This window comes from Myiozetetes cayanensis, unplaced genomic scaffold, assembly GCF_022539395.1.
Source record: "Myiozetetes cayanensis isolate MyiCay16 unplaced genomic scaffold, myiCay2020 scf101, whole genome shotgun sequence".
In the NCBI taxonomy this organism is placed as follows: Eukaryota; Metazoa; Chordata; class Aves; order Passeriformes; family Tyrannidae; genus Myiozetetes; species Myiozetetes cayanensis.
Genome location: NW_026086617.1, coordinates 20,507 through 35,841, shown reverse-complemented (window position 1 = coordinate 35,841; position 15,335 = coordinate 20,507). Strand labels below are relative to the sequence as shown.

The following is a 15,335-nucleotide window of genomic DNA, read 5'->3' as shown; positions in this document are numbered from 1 at the left end:
TCTCAGCTTCCTCCTCTTCCTTCATCATCCTCTCCTTTTCCTTCTCCTCTTCTACCTCTTCTATTCTTCCTCCATCCCTCCATCCTTCCTCCTCCATCCCTCTGTCCTTCCTCCCTCCCTCCTTCCTTCCTCCTCTTTTTCCTCGTCCTTCATTCCCTCGTCTTCCTCCTCCTCCTCCTCCTCCATCTCCCTCCGTCCTCCTCTTCCTCCCTCCCCATCTTTTCTCCTTCTCCTCCATCTTCCCATCCTTCCTCCTCTTCCTCCTCCTCCTTCACCCCCCCCCCCCGTCCTTCCTCCTCCTCCTCCTCCTCACGTGGGCGTGGCCTGGGGGGGTCTCAGGGGGCTTTTGGGCCCTCCCCACTCTCCAGCCAATGATGGTGGGGGCGCTTCATTTTGGGTTTGGGGGCCGAGCTGAGCCACCTCTTTTTTGGGGAGGGGGAGGGCAGACGGAACCATCTCCGGGCGAGGGGGCTTGGGAGGGCGGTTTTGGGGCCCTGCCCCGCGCCCGCCCAAGGACGTTTAAAGGACCGTCGGGGCCGCTGCTCGCAGCGTCCGCTGCCGCCGCGACCCCCGGAGCCCCCCGGCCCCCTGGGCCCCCTGAGCCCTCTGGGCCGTGCGGGTCCCCCACGCCACCCCCAGCCCGGCGACACGATGGTGACGGTAGGATTTGGGGAGGGGGAGGGCGGGGGGCTGCGGGGACCCCCAGATCTTCCATCCCCTCCTCCCCAAATCCTTCCCGTGTCCCCCTCCCCGTGCATGTGTCCCCCCGTGTGACACGCTCGGGTGGGGACGCGGCGTCACACGCGTGTGGCACCTGCGGGGACACGCGTGCACACGCGTGTGCAAGGGAGGGGCGGGGACACCCCCTTCCCCAAAAAAGGGGCTGGGGCGGGGGGCACACGCAGCGAGGGCGGGTGGGGACCCCCACCCAAACCCGGGGCCGTTGGGGTGGGGGCACACGCGCCACGTGTGTCGCTGTCCCCGCGGGTCGCTGTCCCCGCGGGCCGTGGCTGGTGGCCCCGGGTGGCCCTGTCACCCGGTGACAAAGGGCCATTGTCACCACCCCACCCCCCGCGCCACTTGGGGGTGGGGGAAGGGGCGGGGGCGCTGCTGCACAATGGGGGATTGTCATCCCCCCACCCCGCTGTCCCCACGGCCCCGCCCGGGGTGTCACTGTCCCCCCACCCGTGTCCCCGTGATCCAGGTGTCCCTGGCCCCTCCCTGACCCCAGTGTCCCCTCACCGTCCCTGTCCCTGCCGCTGTCCCCACGATCCCAGTGCCCCTGTGCTCCCACTGTCCCCTCGGTGTCCCCACGACCCCAATGTCTCTGTCCTTTCACTGTCCCTGTCCCCCCACTGTCCCCATGATCCCACTGTCCCCATAACCCCACTGCCCCCATGATCCACTGTCCCCATGATCCCACTGTCCCCATGATCCCACTGTCCCTGTCCTCCCACTGTCCCTGTGCCCCCACTGTCCCCATGACCCCACTGTCCCTCCATGCTCCCCTTGTCCCCGCACTGTCCCAGTCCCCCCAGTGACCCTCCCTGTCCCCTCGCTATCCCCATGTCCCCTCGGTCCCGCTGTCCCCACATCCCCTCCCTGTCCCTGCTCCTGTCCCTGCGGTGCCCCTCGGTGTCCCCAGTGATGCCGCTGTCCCCCCGCTGTCCCCACATCCCCTCCGTGTCCCTGTCCCTGGGGTGTCCCCGGTGACTCTGCTGTCCCCCCCGCAGATCCTGAGCACGGTGGAGGCCCAGGCTCCGAGCGCCGCGGGGCCCTCGGGCTGCGGCCCCGTCCCGGTGCCCGTCCCTGTCCCCGTGCCGGTGGTGGCCGTGCCGGGCCCGGCGGTGGCGGCGGCGCTGCCCAACGGGGGCCCCCCCGGACCCCCGCCCGTGGCCGACGACAGCAAAACCAACCTGATCGTGAACTACCTGCCCCAGTCCATGAGCCAGGAGGAGCTGAGGAGCCTCTTCGGCAGCCTCGGAGACATCGAGTCCTGCAAGCTCGTCCGCGACAAGGTCACCGGTACGGCCGGGCACGGGGGAGGACAGGACACGGGGACACGGGGACAGGGGACATGGGATGGGGGGACAGGACATGGGGACAGGGGACACAGGGACAGGGGATATGGGATGGGTGGGGACAGGGGACACGGGACAGGGGGGACAGAATGGGGGGACAGGGGACATGGGGACAGGGGACACGGGATGGGGGACACGGGATGGGTGGGGACAGGGAATATGGGATGGGGGAACAGGACACGGGATGGGGGGACAGGACATGGGGACAGGGGACACAGGGGATGGGGGGACAGGGCATGGGATGACATGGATGGGGGACAGGACATGGAGGACACAGGTTATGGGGACAGGGGACACGGGATGGGGGGGACAGGACATGGGGACAGGGATAGGGGTAGATGGGATGGGGGAAAACAGGACAAGGGACCTGTGGGGACAGGGGTAAGGGACTCTGGATGTGGGGATGTGGATCTTGGGGACAGGGGGTGGGGACAGCAGTGGGGGACACGGGTGGAGACAAGAGAGATGGGTTGGGGACAGGGACAGGGGTTGGGGACGGGACTGGGGACACTGGTGGGGCCATGGGGACAGGGCCACCCCCCCATGGTGACAGTGTCCCCCTCCCCAGGGCAGAGCCTGGGCTACGGCTTCGTGAACTACGTGGAGGCCGGAGATGCCGACAGGGCCATCGGGGCCCTCAACGGCCTCAAGCTGCAGACCAAGACCATCAAGGTGCCCTGGGGGGCACGGGGGGGCACCTGGAGGGGCATCTGGGGGGGCAATGAGGGTCCTTCAGGGTTGGGGGGCACCTGGGGGGGGTCCTACAGGGTGGGGGAGGCACCTGAGTGTCCTTCAGAGCATAGGGGAGACACCAGGGGGTCCTTTGGGGTGGGGAAGGGGCACCTGACTGTCCTTTAGGGTGAGTGGAGCACCTGGGGGTCACTCCTAGGGGGTCACCCCTGTGGGAAGGGCAGATCCCCCCCGGGGTCCCTCAGGGGACGCACCCCTGGGTAGGTGACAGCGCTGTCACCTGGGAGGGGGCTTGGGGAGGGGTCCCGAGGGCTCACCTGTCCCCCCCAGGTGTCCTACGCCCGGCCCAGCTCCGCCTCCATCCGCGATGCCAACCTGTACGTGAGCGGGCTGCCCAAGGCCATGGGGCAGAAGGAGATGGAGCAGCTCTTCTCCCAGTACGGCCGCATCATCACCTCCAGGATCCTTGTTGACCAGGTCACAGGTGAGCCCAGGTGTGCCCAGGTGAGCCCAGGTGAGCCCAGGTGTGCCCAGGTGAGCCCAGGTGTGCCCAGGTGTGCCCAGGTGTGCCCAGATGTGCTCAGCCTGCCCGGGAGGGAGCGACAGCCCTGGGAAAATGGGGGTCCTGGGGGGGGTCCTCAGGATCCTTGGGGCTGGGATATTCCTGGGAACAGGTCCTGGGGGTCGTAGGGATCCTGGGGATGGTTGGATATCCATGGGAATGGGGGTTCCAGGGGTGGGACATCCCTGGGAATGGGGGACCTGGGGGTAGGATATGTCTGGGAATGGGGGTCATGGGGGTGGGAGCATCCCTGGGAATGTGGGTCCTGGAGGGGGTGGGACATCCCTGGGACTGGGGGTCCTGGGGGTAGGATATCTCTGGGAATGGGGGCCATGGGGGGTGGACATCCCTGGGAATGGGGGTCCTAGGGGTGGGACATCCCTGGGAACGGGGGTGGGATATCCCCATGATGGGTAGGGCGGACATCCTGGAATGGGTCCTGTGGGGTGGGACATCCCTGGGAATGGGGGATCCCTGGGTGATGGGTAGCGGACATCCCTGGGAATGGGGGTCCTGTGGGGTGGGACATCCCTGGGAATGGGGGTGGGATATCCTGGGAGGTGGCTAGGAGCGGGTGGGGGTCATTCCCGGGTGCCATGAGATGGGCTGGGGGGGTCTGGGGTGGGGGGTGTGACTCGCTGACCCCCCCTTTCCCCCTCCCCTGCCCAGGTGTGTCGCGGGGGGTGGGCTTCATCCGCTTCGACAAGCGCGTGGAGGCCGAGGAGGCCGTGCGGGGGCTGCACGGGCAGAAGCCCCTGGGGGCGGCCGAGCCCATCACGGTGAAGTTCGCCAACACCCCCGGCCACAAATCGGGGGGGGCCCTGCTGAGCCTCTGCCCCGGGGCCCGGCGCTACGGGGCCCTGCACCCCCCCCCGCAGCGATTCCGGTGAGGGACGGGGGGGAACGGGGGGATATCCCTGGGAATGGGGGAATCTCCTGAGGGGAGTATCCCTGGGAATGGGGGCCTGAGGGGATATCCCTGGAAAATGGGGGCCCTGGGGGATATCCCTAGGAATGGGGCCCTGGGGGATATCCCTGGGAACGTGGCCCTGGGGGTATCCCTGGGAATGGGGGTCCTGGAGAGGGGTCCTGGGGGTATCCTGGGAATGGGGGCCTGGAGGGGTCCTGGGGGTATCCCTGGGAATGGGGCCCTGAGAGGGGTCCTGGGGCATCCCTGGAATGGGGGCCCTGAGGGGATATCCCTGGGAAGTGGGGGCCCTGGGGGTATCCCTGGGAATAGGGGCCCTGAGGGTATATCCCTGGGAATGGGGGCCTTGGGGGCATCCTGGGAATGGGGGCCCTGAGGGATGGTCCCTGGGAATGGGGCCCTGGGGGACATCCCTGGGAATGGGGCCCTGAGGGGTATATCCCTGGGAATGGGGGCCCCTGGGGGATATCCCTGGGAATGGGGGCCCTGAGGATATCCTGGGAATGGGGGCCCTGGGGGATATCCCTGAATGGGGACCCTGAGGGGGATATCCCTGGGAATGGGCCCTGGGGTATCCTGAATAGGGGCCCTGAGGGGGATATCCCTGGGAATGGGGGCCCTGGGGGAGTATCCCTGGGAATGGGGGCCCTGAGGGTCCTGGGGGGTATCCCTGGGAATGGGGGCCCTGAGAGGGTCCTGGGGGTATCCCTGGGAATGGGGGCCCTGAGAGGGGTCCTGGGGGGGTATCCCTGGGAATGGGGGCCCTGAGGGGGATATCCCTGGGAATGGGGGCCCTGGGGGGATATCCCTGGGAATGGGGGCCCTGAGGGGTATATCCCTGGGAATGGGGGCCCTGGGGGGGATATCCCTGGGAATGGGGACCCTGAGAGGGGTCCTGGGGGGGTATCCCTGGGAATGGGGGCCCTGGGGGGGATATCCCTGGGAAGGGGGGCCCTGCACCCCCTCCCACAGCAGTTCCAGTGAGGTATGGGGGGTCCTGGGAGGGGTCCTAGGGGGGTCCTGGAGGTGCAGGAAGGGCTGGGGTATCCCTGGAAATGGGGGTCCCGGGGATCCCTGGGGGGCTGGGACATACCTGGGAACAGAGGCCAAGGGGATCCTTGGGGGGTGGGACCCCTTGGCACCAGGGAGACCCCCTTGGGGGGTGTGTGTGTGTCCCCCACCCCAACAGCCTCTCTCCCCCTCCAGACTCGACAATTTGCTGAACGTGGCGTACGGGGTGAAAAGGTAACACCTCCCACCCACCCAAACCCCTCCAACCCCCACCCCAGAACCCCCACAACACCCCCCCTACACCCCCACACCTAACCTGGGGTGGGGAGAGGACCCCCCCAGCTGACCCCAGGCCAGCCCGCTGTCGCTGCTGCCCAGGTTCTCCCCGCTGGCCATCGAGGCGGTGCCGGCGCTGGCCGGGGTGGGCTTGGGGACCCCCGGCCCCGGCTGGTGCATCTTCATCTACAACCTGGCGCCCGAGGCAGATGAGAGCGTCCTGTGGCAGCTCTTCGGGCCCTTCGGGGCCGTCACCAACGTCAAGGTCATCCGGGACTTCGCCACCAACAAGTGCAAAGGCTTCGGCTTCGTCACCATGACCAACTACGAGGAGGCCGCCGTGGCCATCGCCAGCCTCAACGGGTACCGCCTGGGCGACCGCGTGCTCCAGGTGTCCTTCAAGACCACCAAGCAGCACAAGGCCTGAAGGGGGGGCGGCCGTGGGGGTCTCCTGGCGGGCTGTGGGACCCCCCTCCGACGTGGGTACCACGGAGAAACCCAACTGGGGCACCTCGAGGATCTCCGAGGAATCTTCGGGGGATCACCCATGGGTGCCGCGGAGAAGCTCAGCTGGAGACTGTGGGGACCTCGAGGGTCTTTGGGGACATTTAGGGGTCTCCTGTGGGTGCCACGGAGACCACGGGAAAGCTCAGCCTGGAGACCTGGAGACCTCGGGGATTTCCCCCCATGAGCACCACAGAGAAACCCCAGCAGACATCTGGAAACCTCGTGGACCTTCAGGGACCTCCCGTGAGCGCCGTGGAGAAACCCAGCTCAGGAGATGTTGAGCTGCCCCCTCCATGGGCACCAAGGACATCCTGGGGGTCTCCGGGATGGAGAAACCGCACCTGGAGACCTCGGGGAGCCCCTTCCTGATCGCCAAGGAGACCACAGAGAAACCCCCCTGGACGCCTGGAGGCCTCAGGGAACCCCTGTGAGCACCAAGGACACCCTGGAGAAACCCAGCTGGAGGTCTTGGGGACCTTGGGGCACCCCCTGTGAGCACCAAGGACACCCTGGAGAAACCCAGCTGGAGGTCTTGGGGACCTTGGGGCACCCCCTGTGAGCACCAAGGACACCCTGGGGTCTTCAGGGTGGAGACCCACCTGGAGACCTCGGGAATCTCCCCCAACATTGAGCACCAAGGACACTTGGAAGACCTCGGGGACCCCTCTGTGGCTCTGGGGACACCGAGGGGACACTGGAGGCACAGCCTGGACACCCTCACCTGTCCCCGAGGCAGGACGGGGCATCCCGAGGACTCCTCCAGGTGTTCCAGGACACTCGGGGGGGGGCCCTGGAAAACCTGGAGACCCCCCAGGACACTGCGGACACACCTGGGACCCCCCCTACCCAGGTACCCCCAAACCCCACCACTCTGGCGGTGGCCGGACCACCTGGAGCGGTGCCCCCCTCCCCTTACCTGATCCAGGTGTGTCCAGGTGCCAAGTGGGGGCTGTGCCCCCCCCTTCCCTCCACTCCAGGAGAGGTTTCTGCTCTCGCTGTCTCCTTTCCATGCTTTTCCTTCATTTTTCTGGGGGAAGGGGAGGAATTTTTTGGGGAGAAAGAACAAAAACATTTAATTAGACACGTTACCTGCTATCGGGTAACGAGGAGCGCGCCCGACGTGGGGAGCAGCGACTCCTTGGGAGCCACGGACCCAAACCCATCTATTTTTATAACAGAATATTAAAAATATCCCCCCCAAAAATCCCCAAAATCGCCTTTCCAGAGGGGGTGGGAACCTGTTTTGTGCCCCCCTCCAAGTTCCTTGGAAGCAGATTTTTACCCCCAAGCGGGGTCACGGCACATTTTGGGGGGGTCAGTGGAACTAAAATTCCAGGGATTCCCTCTGGAACCCCCAAAATTTTGGCCAGGGGGATGTGTCTTGTTCACACTTCCCCCCCCCCCCTTCCCCAAATACCCCAAAATGGGCATTTTTTGCCCCAAATTCCTTCTCTTGCTGGGGTTTGGCCTCTTGGAGCGTCCTGGCCAAAAAACAGGCGGACCTTTCTCTCCCCACTAAAACCCCCAGCCCCGAGTCTCCTGTCCTCATTATAACTGTTATTATTCTTAATTATTCTTAATTATTATTCTTATTAATTATTCTTATTAATTACTGTTGTTGGTGTTGTTATTATTATTGCGATTCTTATTTATTTACCCTTTGCCGTCGGGATAATTTCTCACTTTTCAGTGGTTTATTTCCTATTTATTTCCAATTCTTCCCTGCTTTTCCCTAATCCTGGGAACCCCCCCTCCCAGGACCCTCTTTTTCCTTTGGGACCCCCCCCAAAAGCCCCTCCTGGCTCTTGGTTTTTTTTTTTGGTGTCGTGCCTGTGTGAAGCTTCTTGTAGTTTTAATTATTATTAATATAAATATTTAGGAGGGACCCCCGTGTCCAGATCCGCCGTCCTCCCCCCAAACTCTGACCCCCGCCCCCTTTCCCGGGGATCCAGCCCTGGAATTTGGGGGGAGATGGGGGGACCCCCAGTTCAGTAGCAATAAGGGGTCCCCACCTCAGCCCCGGCCAATTTTTGGGGGGGGCCCAACGAGGGGACAAAACGTGCCCGGGGACTTCCCCCCTGTGGCACCGCGGGACCCCCCGGAGGGGACCGGGACCCCCCCTCCGGCCCCCACCCCTGGACTCGACTTTGTATTTTTCATGGAAAAAAAAAAATCAATAAAAAGTTTTAAAAGTTGGAATTTGGCGTCTTTCTGTGGGGAGGGTCGTGGACCAGATGGCTGGGGGAGCCCCCAGCCTTTCCCCTCAAGTTTCCCGCCCTTTTTCCCCCTCACATTTCTTGCCCTTTTTCCCTCTCATGTTTCCTGCAATTTTTCCCCTCAGGTTTCCCACTCTTTTCTCCTCAGGTTTCCCACCGTTTTTCCTCTCAAGTTTCTTACCTTTTTCCCCTCATTGCCCATCATTTTCCCCTCACGTTTCCCGCCCTTTTTCCCCTCAGGTTTCTCGCCCTTTTTCTCCTCAGGTTTCCCGCTCTTTTTCCCCTCAAGTTTCTTACCCTTTTCCCCTCACATTTCCCACCCTTTTTCCCCTCAGTTTACCCTCACGTTTCCTGCTCTTTTCTCCTCAAGTTTCTTACCCTTTTCCCCTCACGTTTCCTGCTCTTTTCTTCTCAAGTTTCTTACTCTTTTCCCCACGTTTCTACCGTTTTCCCTCACATTTCCCACTTTTTCCCTCAGGTTTCCCCTCCCAGTTTCCCTGCCTTTTCCCTCGTCACGCTTTCCCAGCCTCTTTTCCCCTCAGGTTTCCCGCCCTTTTCCCCCTCAGGTTTCCCGCCCTTTTCCCTTCTCAATTTAAACTGCTAAAATAATAGAAAAAGAGGCGTTTCCCTCAGTTTAAATCCCTCAAATGACAGAAAAGGAGATTTTCCCCTCAATTTAAGCCCTTACAATGGTGAACATTGAGGATCCCACCTCAATTGAAATCCCTGCATGCCTCTCCCTCAAGAAACACCATTTTGGGGGCTTTTTAACATCTTTTTTTCCCTCATGAAGGTCCCTTAAAACAGAGGCTCCTCCCTCCATTTAACCCTTAAAACGGCACATAGAGGCTTCTCTAATTTCAACCCTTAAAAATGAGGGAAAATAGGGATCTGCCTTCAATTTAACCCTTGAAAAAGAGGGGTTTGCCCTCAATTGAAACCCTTAACATTGCATCATAAAGGGTTTCCCCTTCCATTTAAACCCTTAAGTAACAGAAAACGGGGATTCCCCATCATTTAAACCCCTTAAAATTGTGGAAAAGGTAGGTTTTCCTTCAATCATCACAGAAAAAGGTGGTTTCTCTTCCATTAAAACCTTTAAACCCACAACAAAAAGGCCCTTTTTTTTCCAAAAATTTTTTTTTCAATTATCCCTTGGGGCGGTTGGGTGGAAAACGTGATTTCCTTCGACATAAACACACACATTCCCCCCGCAAACAGAAAAAAAAAAAAAAAAAGGCGTTTATCCTTCAAACCAGCGGATAAAGAGCCGCGCCAGAACTCGCTGGGGTCCCTTTAACCCCGCCGCCATCTTTGAAGCGGGCAGGGCGGGCAGTAGGGGCGGTGTGGGGAGGGCAGGAGGGCTGCGCGCAGGCGCGGGAGCGGCGCTGAGGGCGGGGCGGAAGCGCGCAGGGTGAGGGCGGAAGCGCGTCGGGGCGGCGGGCGGGGGCCGCAGGGAGGGCGGCGGCCATGGTGGATTACAGCGTGTGGGACCACATCGAGGTCTCGGACGACGAGGACGAGACCCACCCCAACATCGACACCGCCAGCCTCTTCCGATGGCGGCACCAGGTGAGGGGGCCGCGCCGTTACCGCCCGAGCGCTCCTGGGGCCTGGTTCCCAGCCCGTCCTCACGTCCTGTTCCCCCCCCCCCCTTTTCCGGGAGGGCCCCGTTCCCATGGAAACCGGGATTCCCGTGGGGAAGGGGAAGGAGAAAGGGAAAAGGAGGGGGGTGTTGTCCCCACTGCAGTCAGTCCCAGGACCCCTTCATGAGGCGGGGACTCCCCGCTATGCTCCCTTTTTTCCCCCAGGATCGGCCCCGGGATTCCCATGGAGAAGTGAAAGGAATGGGAGTGTTTTCCTGTTCCCATAGCAGACAGTCCCAGGAACCCTCCCCGCATGGGTTAGGGGCTCCCCCTTCCCCCCCACCATTCCCATGGGATCGGCTCTGGGATTCCCAAGGGGAAAAGGGAAGAAGAGGGGGTTGTTCTCCTGAACCTGCTCCCAAACCCCTCCTGTGGGGTGGGGGCTCCCCCTATTCCCACAGGATCAGCCCCAGAATCCCCCCAAGGGGAGGGGGCTCCCCCTATTCCCACAGGATCAGCCCCAGAATCCCCCCAAGGGGAGGGGGCTCCCCATATTCCTGTAGGATCAGCCCCGGGACCCCCATTGAGTGGGTTCCCCCATCCCAGCAGTGACCCCATGGCCCTGCTATTCCCTGTGCCCTCCCGTTTCCATGGCAACCACTCCCTCCACGGGGTTCCTGCTCCATCCCCTCCATCCTGGCCGTGTCCAGGGGCTCCCGATTCCCTTGGGAAGCACTTGGGGGGAAAAAAAAACAGACACCCCCATCCCCCCCAAATTCCCTCAGGTTAGACAGTAACACCTCCCAGGGCTTGGATCGAACCCTTGGGGCCTGGGAAGCGCCAGAATTCCCAATTTTCTGTGGAGAAGTCGCCGTTCCTTCCCAATTCCAACAAAACATTCCAGAGCTGTGTGGAAAAGCTGGATTTTTTTTCCCTTTTTGGGGGTGTTTTGGGGGGTGTCGTCCCTCCCTCGGAGCGGCCTGGGATCCAGGAATTCCCAGAGCTCCGGGAAACGCTCCAGCTCCTTTCCTGCCGCCTTTTCCCCTCCCTACAGGCCCGTGTGGAGCGGATGGAGCAGTTCCAGAAGGAGAAGGAGGAGCTGGATAAGGGGTGCCGGGAGTGCAAGCGCAAACTCGCCGAGTGCCAGAGGAAGATGAAGGAGCTGGAGCTGGCGGAGCCGGGCGGGGGGAAGGGGGAGCTGGAGAAGCTCCAGGCCGAGGCCCAGCAGCTGAAGAACGAGGAGAGGAGCTGGGAGAACAAGCTGGAGGAGCTGAGGAAGAAGGAGAAGAACATGCCCTGGAACGTCGACACCCTCAGCAAGGACGGCTTCAGCAAGGTGGGGTTTGGGGGGGTGGGGGAGCCCCCCCAAGTCCATCCCCTCCCTCCTCCTGAGTGCAGGGAATCATCCCCGGGTTCTTTCCTCTTCCCAGAGCGTTTTTAACGTGAAGCCCGAGGAGAAGGAGGAGACGGAAGAGCAGAAGGAGAAGAAGCACAAAAGCTTCGTGGAGCGATACGAGAAGCAGATTAAACACTTTGGTGGGTGTTTAGGGGGGGGAATTTGGGGGGCTGGGAGCCCCTTTTTGGGGTGTTCCATACTCGGGGACACCCTCCCTGTGCCGGGAGCAGCTGGGGATCTGCTCCCTCCAGTGAAAAATTACGGATTTTAGGCGTTTTTCCCCATTTTTTCCTGCTGGGAAGACACAGTTTTAGAGGGAAGTTTAATTAAACCTTGGGATGAGTCACTCCCTCCTTCCCTGTCCCTTTTCCTGATAAAGTTCAGGGCCTGTTCCTTAAGGAACAGGTGACAAAGGTTCCCATTTCCCTGTTTTCCAGGGATGCTGAGGCGTTGGGATGACAGCCAGAAATACCTCTCGGACAACCCTCACCTGGTGTGTGAGGAGACAGCAAACTACCTGGTCATCTGGTGCATCGACCTGGAGGTGGAAGAGGTGAGGAATTGGGATAAAAATCCCTTTTTCCAGGCTGGAATTGCCTTGTCCTCGTCTTCACAGGGTCTTTTGATTTGGTTGTCCTGCCAAAAACGAGGGAATTTTGGGGAATTAGAGGTGGGAAAAGATCCTTAAAATCGTTCCTTGAGGGCACCCACCCCTTCCTTGGGAAGAGGGGTTCACCCTCAGCCCCCATCCTGGGTTTTCCTGGCAGGAGGAGCCCAGAGCTGGGCACAAAATCGGGGAATTTGGCAGGAATTTGGGTTCAGGACGACCTTTAGGATCGTTAAATCCAGCCTGGTCTTGTCCCATCGGCCTCAACACAACGATCCAGCCCCTGGAGCCGTCCCCTCATCCAAATCATCTCCTGGAAAAGGGGTTGGGGTGACCCTCCCGGCCCTTCCCGAGCCGGGGAAGGGGGAATTTTGGGGATCCTCACCCCTTTTTCCCTCAGAAACACGCGCTGATGGAGCAGGTGGCCCACCAGACCATCGTCATGCAGTTCATCCTGGAGCTGGCCAAGAGCCTCAAGGTCGACCCCAGGGCTTGTTTCCGGCAGTTCTTCACCAAAATTAAGGTAAAAATCCCGCCTGGGCACCCCCCAAAACATCCCCCTCGAGCCTGAGGGGACCCCAATTTCCACGGGTTTTACCTCAAAATTGTTCCTTTCGTCGGGGTTTGATCAGGGGGGAAAGGGATGGGGCTGGGTGGGACCTCAGGGTGGGTTCAGAGGGTGGGAAAAGGGGTTTAGGGAGTGGAAATGGGGGTTCAGGGGGAGAAAATGGGGGTTTAGGGGTGGGAAAAGGGGTTCAAGGGGAGGGAATGGGGGTTTAGGGAGTGGAAATGGGGGTTTATGGGGTGGAAATGGGGGTTCAGGGTTGGAATTTTTGGGGTTCCGAGGGAGGAATTGGGGCTTTAGGGGGTGGAATTATGGGTTCAAGGGTGGAACTGGGCGTCCAGGGGGTGGAATTGGGGGTTCAGGGGGTGGAATCTGGGGCTTCAGGACCTTCTTTGAAGCAGAATTTACCCCCAATTCCCCCTCTTTCACCCTCAAACCCTTCCCTCCCTCCCCGTGCGCCGGGACGAGGCGGAGCCGGGTGGGACCCTGGGGTGTGTCAGGGATGGATTTGGGGGTTCAGGGGGTGGAATTGGGGATTCAGGGGATGCAAATGTGGGCTCAACCTCCCCCCAAGGCAGAATTCACCCCCAAAATCCCCCTCTTTCCTCCTCAAACCCCTCCCCTCCTGGCTGTTTCCCAACCCTTTGCGCCGGGACGAGACGGAGCCGAGTGGGACTTTTTTTGGGGTTGGGACGTACCAGGGGTGGATTTTGGGGCTCAGCTCCCCCTGACCCCCTCCCTCCAACCCCCAGACTGCAGACCAGCAGTACCTGGAGGGCTTCACGGAGGAGCTGGAGGCGTTCAAGGAGCGGGTGCGGGGCCGGGCGCGGGCGCGGCTGGAGAAGGCCCTGCGGGAGTACGAGGAGGAGGAGCGGCAGAAGCGCCTCGGGCCCGGCGGCCTCGACCCCGTGGATGTCTACGAGTCCCTGCCCCCCGTGAGTGGTTGGTGTTTTTGGGGTGAAAACCCCCAATTTGGGGTGTTGGGAGTGTTTTTGGGGTGAAAACCCCAATTTGGGGACTTGGGAGGGTTTGGGGGTACGAGGAGGAGGAGCGGCAGAAGCGCCTCGGGCCCGGCGGCCTCGACCCCGTGGATGTCTACGAGTCCCTGCCCCCCGTGAGTGATTTTGGGGTGGTGTTTTTGGGGTGAAAAACCCCAATTTGGGGAGTTGGGAGGGTTTGGGGGTACGAGGAGGAGGAGCGGCAGAAGCGCCTCGGGCCCGGCGGCCTCAACCCTGTCGATGTCTACGAGTCCCTGTCCCCCGTGAGTGGTTTTGGGGTGGTGTTTTTGGGGTGAAAAACCCCAATTTGGGGAGTTGGGAGTGTTTTTGGGGTGGAACCCCCCTCGGTTTGGGGGGTTGGGAGCGTTTTTGGGGTGAAAACCCCACAGTTTGGGGTGTTGGGAGCGTTTGGGGTTCGGTGCCTCCCACAGGCTCCCAGTAGGAGTCTGGTTTTACGGCCAAATCCCCAGCTTTTGGTTAAAAAAAATCCCTGATTTTTTTTTAAGGAATCCCTCCCGGTGTTCAGTTGCTCCCAGTACGATCCCAGTATGAGCCCAGTGTTGGGGTTGGGGTGAATTCCCGAGGTTTTGGGTGCTAGAGGGTTTGGGTTTCAGCTGCTGCTGGTCATGCTCAGTGTGAGGCTGTTTTTGGGGGCTGAATCCCCAGATTTTGGGTGTTGGAGTATTTGGGGATTGTCGTGGGGTTCATTGCTCCCAGTCACTCCCAATGTATCCCAGTCACTCCCAGTGTGATCCCAGTCTGATCTCAGTCACCCCCAGAGTGGTCCCAGTCACTCCCAGTCCAATCCCAGTCACTCCCAGTGTATCCCACTACATCCCAGTGTATCCCACTACATCCCAGTCACTCCCAGTGTGATCCCAGTGTGATCTCAGTCACCCCCAGTGTTGTTCCAGTCACTCCCAGTGTGATCCCAGTCACTCCCAGTGTATCCCAATACGCTCCCAGTGTATCCCAGTCCATCCCAGTGTCTCCCAGTCCATCCCAGTCACTCCCAGCACGTCCTGCAGGAGCTCCAGAAATGCTTTGATGTCAAGGACGTTCAGATGCTGCAGGACACGATCAGCAAAATGGACCCCACCGTGAGTTCCCACCCCAAAACCCCCCCCTGGGAGGGTCCCAAATCCTCTGGGAGGGTCCCTAAATCAGCTGGGGGTCCCCAAATCCCCTCCAGTCCCCTCCAAAGGGATCCCAAATCCCCTGGGTGTTCCCCAAACCCCCTCCAGTCCCCTCGGGGGGGGTCCCAAATCCCTTCCAGTCCCCTCAGGGAGGGTCCCAACTCCCCTGTGGGTTCCCCAAATCCCCTCCAGTCCTCTTGGGGGGGGTCCCAACTCCCCTGGGGGTTCCCCAAATCCCCTCCAGTCCCCTCAGGGAGGGTCCCAACTCCCCCTGGGGGTTCCCCAAACCTCCTCAGGAGGATCCCAAATCCCCTGGGGTTCCCCAAATGGCCCCCTGACCCTGTTTTTGTGTCCCCCTCCCCATTTCCAGGAGGCCAAGTACCACATGCAGCGCTGCATCGACTCGGGGCTCTGGGTCCCCAACGCCAAGGGGGGGGACGGGGCAGAAAAAGGCTCAGGAGAGGCCGTTTATGAGGAGATCCAGAAGGAAAACGGCGCCCAGGACAAAGGAAAACCCTGAATGGGGGGGGAGCCCGGAAAAAGGGCAGAAAAAGGGCGGAAAAAGGGTCAGAACAACCCCCCTCAACCCCCCCCCCCCCATTGGAAAAGCAGCAAAACCCGGCAGGGAGGGGGAGGGGAAGGTTCTGCCCCCTTCCCTCCCCCACTCCCCACACTCCTGCTCTCCCCCCACCCCCCAAAATCCCTCCCCTCCCCAAATCCCACTCCCCTCTCACCACCCCCTCCCCCACGCTTTTCACGCCGTAGAGACTTTTGGG

General features: G+C 61.3%; 2 protein-coding genes across 3 annotated transcripts; both read left to right on the top strand.

Moving 5' to 3' along the window:
• The first annotated feature begins 610 nt into the window (after positions 1-610).
• On the top strand, positions 611-8,254 carry ELAVL3 (ELAV like RNA binding protein 3). 2 transcript variants are annotated; one of them, XM_050305891.1, is made up of 7 exons: positions 611-660; positions 1,734-2,025; positions 2,650-2,753; positions 3,102-3,255; positions 4,003-4,219; positions 5,468-5,506; positions 5,651-8,254. In XM_050305891.1, the coding sequence occupies exons 1-7, from the start codon at positions 652-654 to the stop codon at positions 5,973-5,975; spliced, it is 1,140 nt and encodes a 379-aa protein (XP_050161848.1). In that variant the 5' UTR covers positions 611-651; the 3' UTR covers positions 5,976-8,254. The 2 variants fall into 2 exon arrangements, with proteins under 2 accessions (XP_050161848.1, XP_050161847.1); XM_050305890.1 differs by having other exon boundaries at positions 5,630-8,254.
• A 1,457-nt stretch (positions 8,255-9,711) lies between these two features.
• Positions 9,712-15,279, top strand: CDC37 (cell division cycle 37, HSP90 cochaperone). Its single transcript, XM_050305892.1, has 8 exons — positions 9,712-9,843; positions 10,912-11,193; positions 11,288-11,393; positions 11,691-11,806; positions 12,261-12,383; positions 13,178-13,360; positions 14,452-14,523; positions 14,930-15,279. The coding sequence occupies exons 1-8, from the start codon at positions 9,742-9,744 to the stop codon at positions 15,077-15,079; spliced, it is 1,134 nt and encodes a 377-aa protein (XP_050161849.1). The 5' UTR covers positions 9,712-9,741; the 3' UTR covers positions 15,080-15,279.
• The last annotated feature ends 56 nt before the right edge of the window (positions 15,280-15,335 follow it).

Bases quoted from the DNA above. Each gene is read 5' to 3' on its own strand.
- CDC37 (XM_050305892.1), top strand. From the start codon at position 9,742: ATGGTGGATTACAGCGTGTGGGACCACATCGAGGTCTCGGACGACGAG. The intron at 9,844-10,911 runs GTGAGGGGGCCG...CCCTCCCTACAG, and splicing joins TCTTCCGATGGCGGCACCAG to GCCCGTGTGGAGCGGATGGA. The intron at 11,394-11,690 runs GTGGGTGTTTAG...CCTGTTTTCCAG, and splicing joins GAAGCAGATTAAACACTTTG to GGATGCTGAGGCGTTGGGAT.
- ELAVL3 (XM_050305890.1), top strand. The intron at 2,754-3,101 runs GTGCCCTGGGGG...TGTCCCCCCCAG, and splicing joins TGCAGACCAAGACCATCAAG to GTGTCCTACGCCCGGCCCAG. The intron at 5,507-5,629 runs GTAACACCTCCC...ACCCCAGGCCAG, and splicing joins GTGGCGTACGGGGTGAAAAG to CCCGCTGTCGCTGCTGCCCA.